Source organism: Leptopilina heterotoma, unplaced genomic scaffold (genome assembly GCF_015476425.1).
Source record: "Leptopilina heterotoma isolate Lh14 unplaced genomic scaffold, ASM1547642v1 Lhet_70, whole genome shotgun sequence".
Taxonomy (NCBI): domain Eukaryota; kingdom Metazoa; phylum Arthropoda; class Insecta; order Hymenoptera; family Figitidae; genus Leptopilina; species Leptopilina heterotoma.
The window spans coordinates 1,736,151-1,752,129 of record NW_025111162.1 but is presented as its reverse complement, the minus strand read 5'-3'; the positions used below and the strand labels follow the sequence as shown (position 1 = coordinate 1,752,129).

General features: G+C 27.8%; 1 protein-coding gene across 8 annotated transcripts in view; it reads left to right on the top strand.

Annotated features, from left to right (window-relative positions):
• Positions 1–15,979, top strand: part of LOC122510570 (disintegrin and metalloproteinase domain-containing protein 10) — a 1,090,443-nt gene that overhangs the window by 916,625 nt on the left and 157,839 nt on the right. For all 8 annotated transcript variants that reach the window (XM_043625327.1, XM_043625328.1, XM_043625329.1 and 5 more), the window contains one exon: positions 13,482–13,606. In XM_043625327.1, coding sequence (XP_043481262.1) covers positions 13,482–13,606 — 125 coding nt within the window. The remainder of the gene's footprint in view (positions 1–13,481; positions 13,607–15,979) is intronic.

The following is a 15,979-nucleotide window of genomic DNA, read 5'->3' as shown; positions in this document are numbered from 1 at the left end:
TGCAGCAAACTTGCACTGCAAGTTTTACAAGATTGCAGTGCAAGCTTTCTGCAAGTTTGCAGCAAGCTTGAAATGTACCTTCTTTAAATTTAATAAAATTAAAAATATTTGCAAAAAAGGGTAAAAAAAACATAATTTTTTATGCATACAAAAATTTTTGCAACTTTGCATCAAGTTTGCTGAAAACTTTCTACAAACTTGCTGTGCAAACTTGCTGCAAGCTTGCAGTGCAAGTTTGCAGCAGTCCAGACATATCAAGCTTGCTGCAAACTTGCAGAAAGCTTGCACTGCAATCTTGCAAAACTTGCAGCGCAAGTTTGCTGCAAGTTTGCAGCAAGCTTGCGTGCTATCTGGGAATGTGATCAAAAATTAGAAATTTAGCAAAACTTTTTCCATTATTAAAATAAATGAATTTATTTAAATAAATATTATTCAAAGCTAAAAATCAGTATTTTACTTAGAAAAATAGATTTGAATAACAATTTTTTAAACAATTTCATGTAAAAAAAATAACCTGAACAATTAATTTTGATTGAAAATCAATTATTATTATATTTAGTTAAATACAAAAAATAACTCCTCATACTTTAAGAAAGCAATTTTTTTTATTCTTTGGTTTAATAGCACAAAAAGGGAGTAAATATTTAATTTTTAAAAAGTTACATTTATTCTTAACTCCTTAAGAAAACAAAGACTTCTGGGCAATAAAAATAAACACCTCCTATTTTCAAAGTGCAATTTTTTATTTGTTGGTTGAGTTAAAGAAAATGGAGAAAGTGATTAATGTTTGAAAAATAACACATATTACTATATGTGTTATAGAAAGAAAAGAAGAAATAAATGATTTAGACCAATAAAAATAATAAACAAACTCCTCTTATTTTCAAAATCAATTTTTCTATCTGTTGGTTGAGTTAAACAAAATGGAGAAAAATTATATTTAAATTTATAATTCCAACCCCCAAAAGAAAAAATTGATGTTCTAGGCCAATTAAAATAAAATTAAAACTCCTCCTTTTTAAAGAAAATTATTTCTTATTTGTGGCTTCAATAGAACAAAATGGAGAAAATAATAATATTTAAAAAAGATAAAATTTAGTCCCAACCCCCAAAAAATAAAATAGATGTTTAAGACTAATTAAATTAAAATTTAAACTCCTCCCTCTTAATAAAAGCTATTTTCTATTCGTGTGTTTAATAGAACAAAATGGAGAAAATATCAAACTTTAAAAAATATAAGTCTCAACCCCTCACGAAAAAAAACTGCTATTAGCCAATAAAAAAATCAAACTCCTACATTTTTATTCATTGGTTCAGTTAAACAAAATGGAGAAAAAATTAATATTTAAAAAATAAATCATATAATTCCAACCCCCAAAAAGAAAAATGGATGATTTAGACCAATTAAAATAAAATTTAAACTCCTTCTTCTTAAAGAAAAATATTTTTTATTTGTGGCTTCAATAAAACAAAATGGAGAAAATATTAATATTTAAAAAATATAAAATTTAGTCCCAACCCCCAAAAGATAAAATGGATGTTTAAGACCAATTAAATTAAAATTTAAACTCCTCCCTTTTAATAAAAACTATTTTTCATTCGTAGGTTCAAAAGAACGAAATGGAGAAAATATTAAAATTTAAAAAATATAATAGTCTCAACCTCTCACGAAAAAAAACTGCTATTACCCAATAAAAAATCAAAATCCTCCTAAATTTTTATTCATTGGTTCTGTTAAGCAAAATGGAGAAAAATTTATTATTTAAGAAATAAAACATATAATTCCAACCGTCAAAAAGAAGAATGGATGATTTAGACCAATTAAAATAAAATTTAAACTCCTTCTTCTTAAAGAAAAATATTTTTTATTTGTGGCTTCAATAAAACAAAATGGAGAAAATATTAATATTTAAAAAATATAAAATTTAGTCCCAACCCCCAAAAGATAAAATGGATGTTTAAGACCAATTAAATTAAAATTTAAACTCTTCCCTTTTAATAAAAACTATTTTTCATTCGTGGGTTCAAACGAACGAAATAAAAATTTAGGAGGAGTTTGATTTTTTTATTGGCTAATAGCAGTTTTTTTTCGTGAGGAGTTGAGACTTATATTTTTTAAAGTTTAATATTTTCTCCATTTCGTTCTTTTGAACCTACGAATGAAAAATAGTTTTTATTAAAAGGGAGGAGTTTAAATTTTAATTTAATTGGTCTTAAACATCCATTTTATCTTTTGGGGGTTGGGACTAAATTTTATATTTTTTAAATATTAATAATTTCTCCATTTTGTTCTATTGAAGCCACAAATAAAAAATATTTTTCTTTAAGAAGGAGGAGTTTAAATTTTATTTTAATTGGTCTAAATCATCCATTTTTCTTTTTGGGGGTTGGAATTATATGATTTATTTTTTAAATATTAATTTTTTCTCCATTTTGTTTAACTCAACCAACAAATAGAAAAATTGATTTTGAAAATGGGAGGAGTTTGTTTATTATTTTTATTAGGTACGTTTTCGTTGCCTGCACTAAGTGTAACTTTTACACCACCTCAAGAGTAGGTGCAGAAAGTGTAGCGAAATGTATGGTAAAATTACGTCACATCCGGCAAAGAAAACAGCATAGTGCAGGTTAGGTGTTAAAGTGTAAGAAGTGCAGGCAACGAAAACATATCTAGTGGTCTAAATCATCCATTTTTTCTTTGGGGGTTGGTAATATATGTGTTATTTTTCAAATATTAATTACTTTCTCCATTTTCTTTAACTCAAACAACAAATACTTCTTCTTCTTCTTCTTCTTCTTCTTCTTCTTCTTCTTCTTCTTCTTCTTCTTCTTCTTCTTCTTCTTCTTCTTCTTCTTCTTCTTCTTCTTCTTCTCTTCTTCTTTTCTTCTTCTTCTTCTTCTCTTTCTTCTTCTTCTTCTTCTTCTTCTTCTTCTTCTTCTTCTTCTTCTTCTTCTTCTTCTCTTCTTTTTCTTCTTCTTCTTCTTCTTCTTCTTCTTCTTCTTCTTCTTCTTCTTCTTCTTTTCTTCTCTTCTTCTTCTTTCTTCTTCTTCTTCTTCTTCTTCTTCTTCTTCTTCTTCTTCTTCTTCTTCTTCTTCTTCTTCTTCTTCTTCTTCTTCTTCTTCTTCTTCTTCTTCTTCTTCTTCTTCTTCTTCTTCTTCTTCTTCTTCTTCTTCTTCTTCTTCTTCTTCTTCTTCTTCTTCTTCTTCTTCTTCTCTTCTTCTTCTTCTTCTTCTTCTTCTTCTTCTTCTTCTTCTTCTTCTTCTTCTTCTTCTTCTTCTTCTTCTTCTTCTTCTTCTTCTTCTTCTTCTTCTTCTTCTTCTTCTTCTTCTTCTTCTTCTTCTTCTTCTTCTTCTTCTTCTTCTTCTTCTTCTTCTTCTTCTTCTTCTTCTTCTTCTTCTTCTTCTTCTTCTTCTTCTTCTTCTCTTCTTCTTCTTCTTCTTCTTCTTCTTCTTCTTCTTCTTCTTCTTCTTCTTCTTCTTCTTCTTCTTCTTCTTCTTCTTCTTCTTCTTCTTCTTCTTCTTCTTCTTCTTCTTCTTCTTCTTCTTCTTCTTCTTCTTCTTAAATGACTTGAGGCATAGCCAACTGTCAGAACATAAAGCTTATTTTTATTAGCCAGAAGTCTTTTTTTTCTTAATGAGTTAAGACTATAAATGTATAACTTTTTAAAAATTAAATATTTTCTCCCTTTTTATACTGTTGATGCAACAAATAAAAAAATTGCTTTTTTAAAGTAGGAGGAGTTAGAATCTCATTTTAATTGATCTGAAAAGTAAATTTTCTAATTATTTTAGAAAAACGGGAAAATATTGTCTATTTTATCTTTCTTAGTATAATTGATTGTAGCATTAATTCTATTTGTTTTCTGCATTTTTATTTTTTATATTCTACTAAATATAATAATAATTAATTTTTAATCAAAATTAATTGTTCATGTTATTTATTTTTTACATGAAATTGTTTAAAAAATTTTTATTCAAATTTATTTTTCTAAGTAAAATACTGATTTTTAGCTTTGAATAATATTTATTTAAATAAATTCATTTATTTTAATAATGGAAAAAGTTTTGCTAAATTTCTAATTTTTGATCACATTGTTTTAAAAAAACGTTTTTTAAAAGTAAAAGATATGATTTATTAGTAATATCTCTTAAATCAAAGAAAGCAATTTTTTTCAATGTTTACTATATTTACACATCATTTTGAAACTTCGCGCGTTTATCCAAATCAGTTCCTTTCGTTCCGCCGTTCAGAATATGATCGTAGTCAATCGTAGTCTGCTACAAGTATCACGCATGTTACCAATACATTGACAGGTCTCACAGTTCGCATATTTATCATTAATAATTGAACAATTTACGATTTAATTCAACTTAAATAATGGATAAATCGACTGTACAATAGTTAATTTATTAATTATCAGAGCTTTTTCTAACATTTTTAGTTTTTTTGATAAACTTTTTTCTACTATTTAAAGTCTAACCACCTATCCATTTATGTTTATCGAATCTGTCAGGAATTTCAAGTAATTATTAATTATTTAGAGATTTATTTATTGCAATATTTGCTAAAATCTATTCTCTAAACATCCATTTTACATATTTAACACTTCCTTTTGCTGTCAAACACCTTCTAAATAGTTTATTTCCACTTTTACCGTATGTCTACCATTTGTCCACTTTAAAAGTGGACATATAGTAAATCCAAATCTGGCAGGGAGCTTTTTTGCACCGCGTTATAAAAAATTTATAATTAAGTTGCTTTTAGTTTTTTTGCACCCATCTTCAAACTGTTTGAATTGAGACATTTAAAAAAAATTATTACATTTATTATTTACAATACTTTAATTATTAATATTAATACTTTTTTATTTTTTAATAATTAAACAAAGTCTACAAATTCCTCTAATAAAGTTTTCAACATAATTTATCAATACCGTAAACTGGGGCTATTAGGAACAAAATTCTGTTTTCGGGTGGAGTTGATGCTATCGGTGCCGTTCATCGATAAATTGTTTTACTTGCTTTTGAAAAATTGTTGCTGGGTCAAAATAAGTGAAACCGGCCACTTGAAAAATTTTTATCTCCAATTTTTAAGTTATCTATGATTTTTAGTAGATATATGAGTACACTTTTTCCCCCTAAAATATTTTTCAAAAAAAAATTTTATTTTTGAAGTAATTAGGTATTGAAGTTTTAGGTCATTTTATTTTCATTTTATTATTACTTTGAAACAAATAAAGATAATTAAGTAATTTTTTTTTAAATTAAAGCTTAAAGTCTATACTTTAAAGATGAAATAAAGCGATTGCTAAAAAATGAAAATTTATAATTGTTATTAACAATTCTTTTAAACAATTGCAAATTGAAGAATGTTCTCAATGTTTTTGAAAGATTAAATTACGATATATTGATGCGCAAACTATAAGGATTCATTTAAAAAAAAGAAAAATGAGTAACTTCCAATATTATAGAAATTATGTAAATTTTGCTGACAAAATGCAAGCAAAAATTGACTCAAGTTCCTGGAAAAAGATAAAATTGCAAACGAATAAATAAGATCTTCTTTTGTTTTGTTAGAAACTTCACGCTTTCAAGCGGATTTTTAAGATTAAAAATCGATTTTGGCCTGCATTTTGGCAGAAAAATCTACACAATTTCTATAATATTGAAGGTTACTCATTTTTCTTTTTTTTAAATGAATCCTTATAGTTTTGCGCATCAATATATCGTAATTTAATCTTTCAAAAACATTGAGAACATTCTTCAATTTGCAATTGTTTAAAAGAATTGTTAATAACAATTATAAATTTTCATTTTTTAGCAATCGCTTTATTTCATCTTTAAAGTATAGACTTTAAGCTTTAATTTAAAAAAAAAATTACTTAATTATCTTTATTTGTTTCAAAGTAATAATAAAATGAAAATAAAATGACCTAAAACTTCAATACCTGATTACTTCAAAAATAAAATTTTTTTTTGAAAAATATTTTAGGGGGAAAAAGTGTACTCATATATCTACTAAAAATCATAGATAACTTGAAAATTGGAGATAAAATTTTTCAAGTGGCCGGTTTCACTTATTTTGACCCTGCTGCAGTAACTGGCAACACATTTCAATGCAATAATTGTGACTATTAATTATTTTGTGAACAATAGTAGCTTGGAAGTGACTTAATGTGTTTTAGTGAAGTTTCAAACGTGTAAAACATTTGATTGTTGAGGTAAGTTGTTTCATTTTTATCTTCTCAATGTGATTGTTTTTTATTAATGGGATTTCTTATGGGAAACTTTATTGAGTTCACTAAGTAATAAATATGTTTATTTTGTACTTACAGTAAGATTTTAGAAACAAAAAACAAAATTCACAAACGGCGGGTATATAAAAAACACAATTATTTCTTCCGAATTGTTAAAGTGTGTTGTCAAAACGTAAGTTTTTCGTAATTTTTTTTGTTTTTTATCACTTAAATTGGTTTTTAGTGTTCAAAGATGGTTCAAAATTGTAAAAGAGTGTTGAGACCGACAAGTCGCAAAAAACCACCAGTGATTCCATCATCGACCTCAACTGATGATACCAGCAACGTTTAAAACACACATTCGCTCTTTTAATTTTGTTTTTACATTTGTCTTTTACTCTGTGTTTACTTTCGAGCAATAAAAAATAACTTCTTTAATTTAAATACGTTTTCCAATAGTTTTTACCGCCTTGTTCCTAATAGCCCCATTTTGTAATTTCGAATAAATGCGTGTTTTTCGACTTTTTTGCTTAAAATTCCAGCTTTGATCAAGACAATTATAAAACCTTTCAATGTGCTCGCCAAGATCAAGAAAAGAAACAAAAAATTAAGGCAATATTTCAATACACAAAAAAGTTGCAAGACTTTAAAGTTGAAATCTGTTCCTAATAGCCCCAGTTTACGGAACATAAAAAATATTTTAATTAAATATACACGGAGAGAAAAATCTAGCTTTAATAGTATGACACTACCTTCGCATGCAGGGTTGCCACATTGGAATGACGGATTGTACTGACATCTAGGTCTAATATGTACTAAATTGTACTGATGTGTATAAGCATTAGTATTTTTGGCGCGAAATTCAAATTATATAAAGAAACTATCAGAAATATATCTAAATATATACTTATTCTACTTATGAGAAAGTTTATATGCATTATTTTTAATTAAAATATGAATTCATTAGATAAATAAGTTAATTTTTTCTAATAATGTAATAATTATTAAAATTAATCATGTTTTAAAAAATTTTATTAAGAAATTAATAAGTTTACATCTCTTTTTATGTCTTATTATCTTTATCTTTGGTCATACATTTTAATAAAAAACGTAGATATTTTTTAAAATATTTTAAACAAAAACTTTTAAATATTTTCAACTTGAAACACTTAAAAATAGTTTTACAAACAAGCGAAACACTTTACAATAACAATGCAAATACGTCATCAACATCTTCATTTTCCACTTGATCGACATTTTGAAATTGTGCTTCTAAATATGCGGAAATTTCTTTTGAAGTAATTCTGCTATAAGATAAATCATTATACCGCAAACCATCTTTAATGCGTAATATTGCAGCAGCCGTCGATACTTTTAACTTATTTCTCAATTTTGTTTTAATCAAACTATATTGCGAAAAACTTCGCTCTGCAGCAGCTGAGGAATGAGGAAACACCATTACATATTTGATTACTTTTATCAAATTTGAAAAAACAAATTCGCCAGCTCCATTTTTCTTTTGTTCAACCTTATACCAAAATTCGATCGTTTCCAAACTTGAACATTCTTGTAAGTAGAATAATTCTGGAAGCAATTGCCATTCCAAATTAACAAATTCTGCATCAGCATCTATTGTCGGATACAAATTTAAGTATTCTGAAATTGAAACAACTCTGCCGCTTAAAGCATTTTCAACAGAAAAGTTCGACGCATACACCAAATGAGGATTTTGAAAATTGAATCTCATTTTGATTTGTTTCGATAACTCGATGTAAAAGTCAAGTGCACGCAATCGAAAGTTGTGCAATTCTCTTTGGTCGATGGATATACCGCTTTTAATAAATGCGTCAACTTTTGCACCAAAGTACATTTCTTCCAGTGCTTTCAAATTCCGAGGATAATCGACTTGAATATTTGACAGTTCGTTAGAACTGAGAACATCCGGCTTTATATAACATTTTAGAATTGATTTGTACAATTCTGTCACACTTTTAAGCAATGTAGCAATTTGTGGCCTTTCACGTTGAAGTTCGAGATTTAACTTGACTATCCATATCAGAGCATGTGATAAAATTTTAAAATATAATTTATAAGCAGGATTTCGCAAAGCTTCTAGGATTGGTCTCGCACCAGGCAAATCGTCATCCAAAACTGCACTTTGAAAGTAGAGTGTCAAAGGATTCCACTGCTCCAATATTCTGTTTACAACATTCTGAAAATCCAAAGACAAATTATAAAATCGATAGAATGAAAATTAATCTTACACAATAATAATGATAATAAATTTTTACGTACATTGAAAGATAACCATCTGGTTGTACTGAGTTTCAAAATTTTATGCACTACTTCTTCAGCAAAAATTTGGAATTCTTGTAGTTCATTTTGACGTTTACTACTGTTCGCAAAGTAGTTATAAATGTCGCGAGCGAATTGTTCTACTGTCTTTGGCAACTTCAGACACGCCGCAGATGCACTCAAGTGAGCCGAATGACACCCACATCCCAGTACCACCAAATTAGGGCAAATTTGTTTTAATCGAGCTTGTACACCGTTTAAGCGACCCATCATAACGCTAGCATTATCAGCTCCAAAGCCCACAATGTTTTCATGTGGTATTTCGTATGAATCCAATAATGCTATCAAGGAAGTATATATACTTTCTGCGGTCCCATCAGATACTTCAATCAAGTCAAAAAATCTATCTTGCACTGACCCTGACGATTTTAACCACAGCCTGACGATGACAACCAAACTTTTTGTGGTTGAGACGTCCGTCGTTTCGTCAATAATAATACTAAATTCATGACTTTTCAATTCCATCGCTAATTTCTTTTTTAAATATGGAGATATCCTATTAATAGCGAGATTTGAACATTTTGTTCTTCCCATTCTCACACTCTGAGCCAGTTGAGAGTCGTTGAAAACAAGTTTGCACACTTGCACCATGTTGTCAGCAACTCGAAATGAAAGATTATTTTCACAGATGAAACACGTAATTTTTATTTCAACATCAGCTATTCTGTCTTTTAAAGACATTTTCTTCATCGATTCACTTATATTTGATGAATGTGAAATTTTTGTAACATTCGAAATGTGATGGGAACTATTAGCATGCCTCCGCAGATGAAATGCCCCGCCAGATATTTTCAGGTTACAAGTTGTGCAGAATGTCGAACCATTGCGTTCCGAGGCCCATTTGAATTCACTCATCCAGTGAACACTAAATTTTTGTTTGTATTTTTTCTTAGTTACGTTTTTTGCTTTGTTTGACAAATTCTTTCCCGTCTCCTCAACATAATTAGAATTTATATCAGTGTCCAATTCTCGAGTTTGGTTTTTTTTCACAGCCGTGTCCGTGTCAGCGGGAGCTTTTGTAATAGTATTACTATTGCTATCAACATTTTCACTGTCAGAATTCTGACCTCCTTGTTTTTCCTTTCTAATTACGAACCTTGAAATATAAAACATCTACATAAAGATATGATTTTCTCAAGTATAAAATTGTAAAAACCCATTAATTTTTCCACTTACTTGTTCATTTTGTAATTTTGCATTAAACTGTTTCGAAATATCACGAAAAATTCACCAAATAAGCCATCTGAAAATTAATAACGCTTTCAGCATGCTAAAAAGTAAAAACATAACCTAAAATTCGAGGAAGATATGATGTTGGGCACAATAATGTTCAAGAAAGTCCTCGCTTATTTTCAATATCAAAGTTAAAAATGTACATTATTATTTGTAGTAAATTAATCTTTCAAAACTGATTCTTAAAAAAAGGGAAAACTATTAAAGATTTGTTTACCTTTTTACGAACACCGAATTTGCAAATTGGAAAAACATTCCAAAAAAAGCAGAGATGAGAATCGACCGCCGGAGGAGAGATGGTCAAGGATGTGTTGTGTGTTCACGCGTTAACAGATTTGATTGGATTTTCTTTTAGAAACTACTCCAATTCATGGAAGTTTCTCAAGTTCAGCCAATCAAATTTAAGTACATACTTAGATATACTTGTTACCACAGAAACAATATACGCAGGCGCTCAAGTGAATATTATATTCGTTACCGGATCTCGAAATTTTTTGTTTTCATTAATTGTACTGAATATATCAAAGAGGTACTAAATGTACTGCCGTTGTATAAATTGTATCAATTTAGTACAATTGTACTAAAAGTGGCAACCCTGTTCGCATGACTATAGTCGCGCTTCAAACGCATGAATTCATACCCAAAAACCATGGGTCCACGCTTCACCATGGTTTTTCGGTATGTTTTCATGCGTTTGAAGCGTGACTATAGTCCATGCGAAATTAGTATAGGTAGTGTCATACTATTAAAGCTAGATTTTTCTCTCCGTGTACCTAAACATTTTTTTAGTTTTAAATAATTAAATTAAGACTGAAAATTCTTTTATAAAAATTTGAAGAGAATTTTACAAAATACGAAAAATATTTTCCAGTCATATTGATAATTTTTTTTTATTTTTAGGGTTCCGTACACCTACGGTTTATCGGCGGAACCCTATTGGTGAGACTCTTGTGTCCGTAGCCAAATCGTGTCCTCCCCCCCCTAGCGGCTAAACTATTTGACCTAGAAAGCTCAAATTTGGTACAGATACGTATTTTCACACGTAGATTACAGGAAAAATATAGAGAATGTGATTGGAGGTGATGGCCATACATGGTGAGCCTGAACCAGACTCAACCCAAAAGTCTTTGCGCAGTAACTTTTTGTTTTTACTGTAAAAGTATAAGCAAAATAGAAGCTTTTTCTGTAAAAATTAAAATAATGGTCGGAGCCGTTTTTTAGAAATGTCCATTTGAATTTAGGCGATCGAAATTTCTTTACACATTATAATATGTGGACGTCCACATGAAAAGGGCCCATTTTGGTACTATTGGAGTTATCTATATGGGCGTATTCCTGGCAAAATTTGGAGAATTTTGAGTGGTCTTAGAACTTTTTTGGTTGAAAATGCGCTGAGTTACGGAATTTCAAAGTTTAGAATTCCAAAAACCTCATTTCGAGAAAAACGTAATTAAAGATTGCGATACCAACTAATTGTTGTATTTCTGGTTCTTCTTAGAAGTTATTCAGATAAGAATTGTTTCCAGTTTAGGGCACCTTGAAGATAAAAAACCATCAGGTTTAAAATTTTTAGAACCACCCCCTCCCCTTAATTTTGAAAATACGAAAAACCGACAATATGGGCCCTTTTCTAAAATGGACAGTTTTTCTATTAAAAAACCACTTTTTTACAAGATTAATGATTAGGTTAAATTTTATTCTTCAAATGTCACAATAAAATTTAACCTAATCATAAATCTTGTAAAAAAATGGTTTTTTAATAGAAAAACTGTCCTTTTTAGAAAAGGGCCCATATTATCGATTTTTGTATTTTCAAAATTAAGAGGGGGGGGTGGTTTTAAAAATTTAAAACCTATTTGTTTTTAATCTTCTAGATACCCTGGACTGTAAACAATTCTAATCTGAATAACTTCCCAGAATAATCAGAGATATTGATGTTAGAGTCATTTTTTTCGTAATTGTCAAAATGAAAATTTGGATATTGCGTTAATTTTTTCATAATAGAGACTGTCAAAAAATTTTAAATACGTTTAATATCTATTCTTTTTCTTCAAATGACAGAATAAAATTATATTCAATCATTAATCTTGTAAAAAAATGGTTTTTTAATAGAAAAACTGTCCTTTTTAGAAAAGGGCCCATATTGTCGGTTTTTCGTATTTTCAAAATTAAGGGGAGGGGGTGGTTCTAAAAATTTAAAACTTGTTGGTTTTCTATCTTCAAAGTGCCCTGAACTGGAAACAATTCTTATCTGAATAACTTCCAAGAGGAACCAGAAATACAACAATTAGTTGGTATCGCAATCTTTAATTACGTTTTTCTCGAAATGAGGTTTTTGGAGTTCTAAACTTTGAAATTCCGTAACTCAGCGAATTTTCAACCAAAAAAGTTCTAAGACCACTCAAAATTCTCCAAATTTTGCCAGGAATACGCCCATATAGATAACTCTAATAGTGCCAAAATGGGCCCTTTTCATGTGGACGTCCACATATTATAATGTGTAAAGAAATTTCGATCGCCCAAATTCAAATGGACATTTCTAAAAAACGGCTCCGACAATTATTTTAATTTTTACAGGAAAGGCTTCTATTTTGCTTATACTTTTACAGCAAAAACAAAAAGTTACTGCGCAAAGACTTTTGGGTTGAGTCTGGTTCAGGCTCACCGTGCATAGCGTTGTCAAGGAAATAACAAGATTTTTGTCCAAAAATGCATAAAAAGTGACCATTCGCTCCACTTAACTTCTAAACTATTCAACATGGAGGGCTAAAATTTGGCATACTGGTGTATTTTAACGCGAATATTACAGGAAAAATATCTTAGAGAACTTGCTATGTAATAATAGCCATAGCGTTGTCAAGGAAAAACTAAAAAATTTTTTGAAAAAAATTTTGTTTTGTCTAATTTCCACATTATTTGATCTAATTAACTAAAAATGGGTTTATTAGTATATTTTTACAGTCTGATCAGAAAAAATATATTAAAAAATCTAAAAAAAAAATTAAAAAAATTTTTTTTTAGATTTTTTAAAAATTTTTTACAAAAATTTAAAAATAAAAAAAAAAAATTGGACAAGTGCGAGTTGAACTCGCACTGCAATGGCGGGTTCCGTACACAAATATTAAAACAATACTTGCAACATTTATGGATGATTGGTAGAATTAAAATAAACAATTAAAAAAATATATTAAAATCATTTGATAAAAAAAATAACTAAAAGAAACTAAAGTATTGTATAACTAATATTGTAAACAATAATAAGTAGAGGAACTAATTTTGAAAATTTTGTTCCTCTAGGTACTTATTATTGTTTACAATATTAGTTATACAATACTTTAGTTTCTTTTAGTTATTTTTTTTATCAAATGATTTTAATATATTTTTTTAATTGTTTATTTTAATTCTACCAATTATCGATAAATGTTGCAAGTATTGTTTTAATATTTTTTGTGTACGGAACCCGCCATTGCAGTGCGAGTTCAACTCGCACTTGTCCAATTTTTTTTTTAATTTTATTTAATAATTAAATCAAAGCTGAAAATTATTTTCTTAAAATCTATTTTGTAAAAAATGAAAAAAATGGAAAACATTTTTATTTTTATAGAACTTGTTAATATAATTTTATTAATTTTTAATTTCTTGTTTTACATTTTTCAGAAGAGGATTATGATGCTTTCTGTCTGGCTTATATGTTCACCTATCGAGATTTTGAAATGGGCACTTTGGGTTTGGCTTGGACAGGTGACCTAAAAAATGCAGGCGGTGTGTGCGAAAAAAATGGGGTGAGTTTTTTTTAATCAACTTTGAAATTTAAAAGTTTCTTTTTTTAAAAACAATTTTTCATGCAAATTTATTTCATTCATTTTTTATTTTATTTATTAAATTGTAATTAAATTTTTTTAATTATAATATAAACGAATGTTATTACGGTACCTGTATAGCAGAAAGTGCATTTATTATATGAATGTTTAAAACGTTTATATACCTAGTAATAAAAAATTAAAAACTATTTAACAATGAAAAATGAAATCCGATGGAAAAAAGTTAGGTATATATTTTTTACTTTTTAAACAGAAAGAGAATTTAGGCTTTTAAAAGGAACAGAGTATTTCATGAACTTTATATATATATATATATATATATATATATATATATATATATATATATATATATTCATCTCGATAGAGTTTGAAACATAAAATAAACATAAATTTTACATATAAAATTTTTAATTTTATAGTGATGGATATAAAGTAATGGCCAATATGATAAAAAATGTTTAAACTTAAATTAAATTTTTCTTTATATAAATATTGGATTTTTGATATTAAAAAATGCGATAATAAAGTTTTAATTTAATAATTTAATTTTAATATTTCCGATAAAAAAAATTTCGATATTGAAACTCTGCATGCGGAAATTGTATAGGTAATATAGAGAAAATGTTGTATTTAAATTTTTATAAATATTTTTAACTACGACGCAGAAAGTAATTTTTATTTTCTAAAATTATTTTACTTTTTTAAAAAATTTTTTACATTCTTATCACATGAGAAAGTATTAGTTTTAGTCGAAAATTGAGTTTTGCTAATTTTATTAAATCTTCACGTTTTGGGATCCTCTGAACCCAAAAAACATGGTCCAGCGATTGCGCCTGTCTGTAGACAAAAACCTTGTAAACACAATAACTTTTGAAAAACTTATCGGATCGTTTTTAAATTTAACACACTTAAAGTTGGTGTAGGAATAAAGGCTAAATTCGATAACCAGCCATTTTCGTTCAAATATTTTTTTCTGCTGCAGACGTAATTTTTTACTATTTTTTGAGAAAAAATATCTTAATTTTGGTTATTTTGTTAGTCACTTTTATGTTGTTTGAGTTACCTTTAGTTAATTTTTATCAATGATTTACTTTTTTATCATATTGTGATATCATCATATTTTTCTGTAAGAGAAGTTTGATATTAACTGTGGGCATACACGGAGAGAAAAAAAAGAGCCGTTTGATTTGGCATGAGAGCGCTGTTTTCCCTGTACAAAAAGCAGCAGTGGCGCCGCAAACGTAGAACGGTTTTAGTTTTTGAGGAGTATCCGTTCTCTTCTCCACACCAATAGAGCTGCTTACTTCCAAAAAGAGAACCCGTTTTTTCCAAAAAGGAGATTGTTGCTGTCGTCTTTAGAGCATCATTCGAATGACAAGTCTCTTATCGATGAGTACGTTTTGTATCTACAACATCTTAATTTAAGTTTACTGTGTTCTAGAGTATAACAAGATGTTCATTGCATAAACATTTTGCGAGACGCATGACTATTCCCGAAATCTTATTTGACATAATAGTCATTTGACATAAAACCATTTAGCATGAATTTAATTTGACAAAAAATCTATTTGGTATAAAAAACATTTAATTTGAAATTTATTTGACATACATTTCATTAAGCATACAATTTATATTGCATAAATGGCATTTAATATGATATCCATTTGATATATATTTCAATAGACATAAAATTTATATAACATATATATGTCATTTGACATAGAATTAATTCAACATATATTTTATTTGATAGAAAAATCATTTAGCATAATTCCCATTTAACGTAAAAATACAATTGACTTGAATTTTATTTCACATAAAAATCACTTGACATATATTTCAATTGACATAAGTTTTATTTAACAGAAAATTAATTTAAGGTAAAATTTGTTTAACATATACGCCATTTGACATAATATACATTTAATAAATTTTATTTTGTCCTAAAATTCATTTGGCAAAAATTTCATTTGACATAAAATTCACTTGACATAAATTTAATTTAATATAAATGTCATTTAATATTATTCTTATTTAACATAAATTTCATTTTTTACATAAAGTTCATTTGACATAAAAGACATTTAACATAATTCTCATTTGTCAAAAAAGTCATTTGACATAAATTAGATTTGACATAAAAGTCATTTAACAAAATTCTCATTTGACATAAAAATCATTTTACACTAATTACATTTTACATAAAAATATCGGCGCAAATTTAAAAAGTAACCAATTAGATATTATCCACAACATTATGATTCGACAATTTCAACAAGTCAAATGATCTTTATGTAAAATGAAATCTATGACAACTGAATTTTATGTCAAATG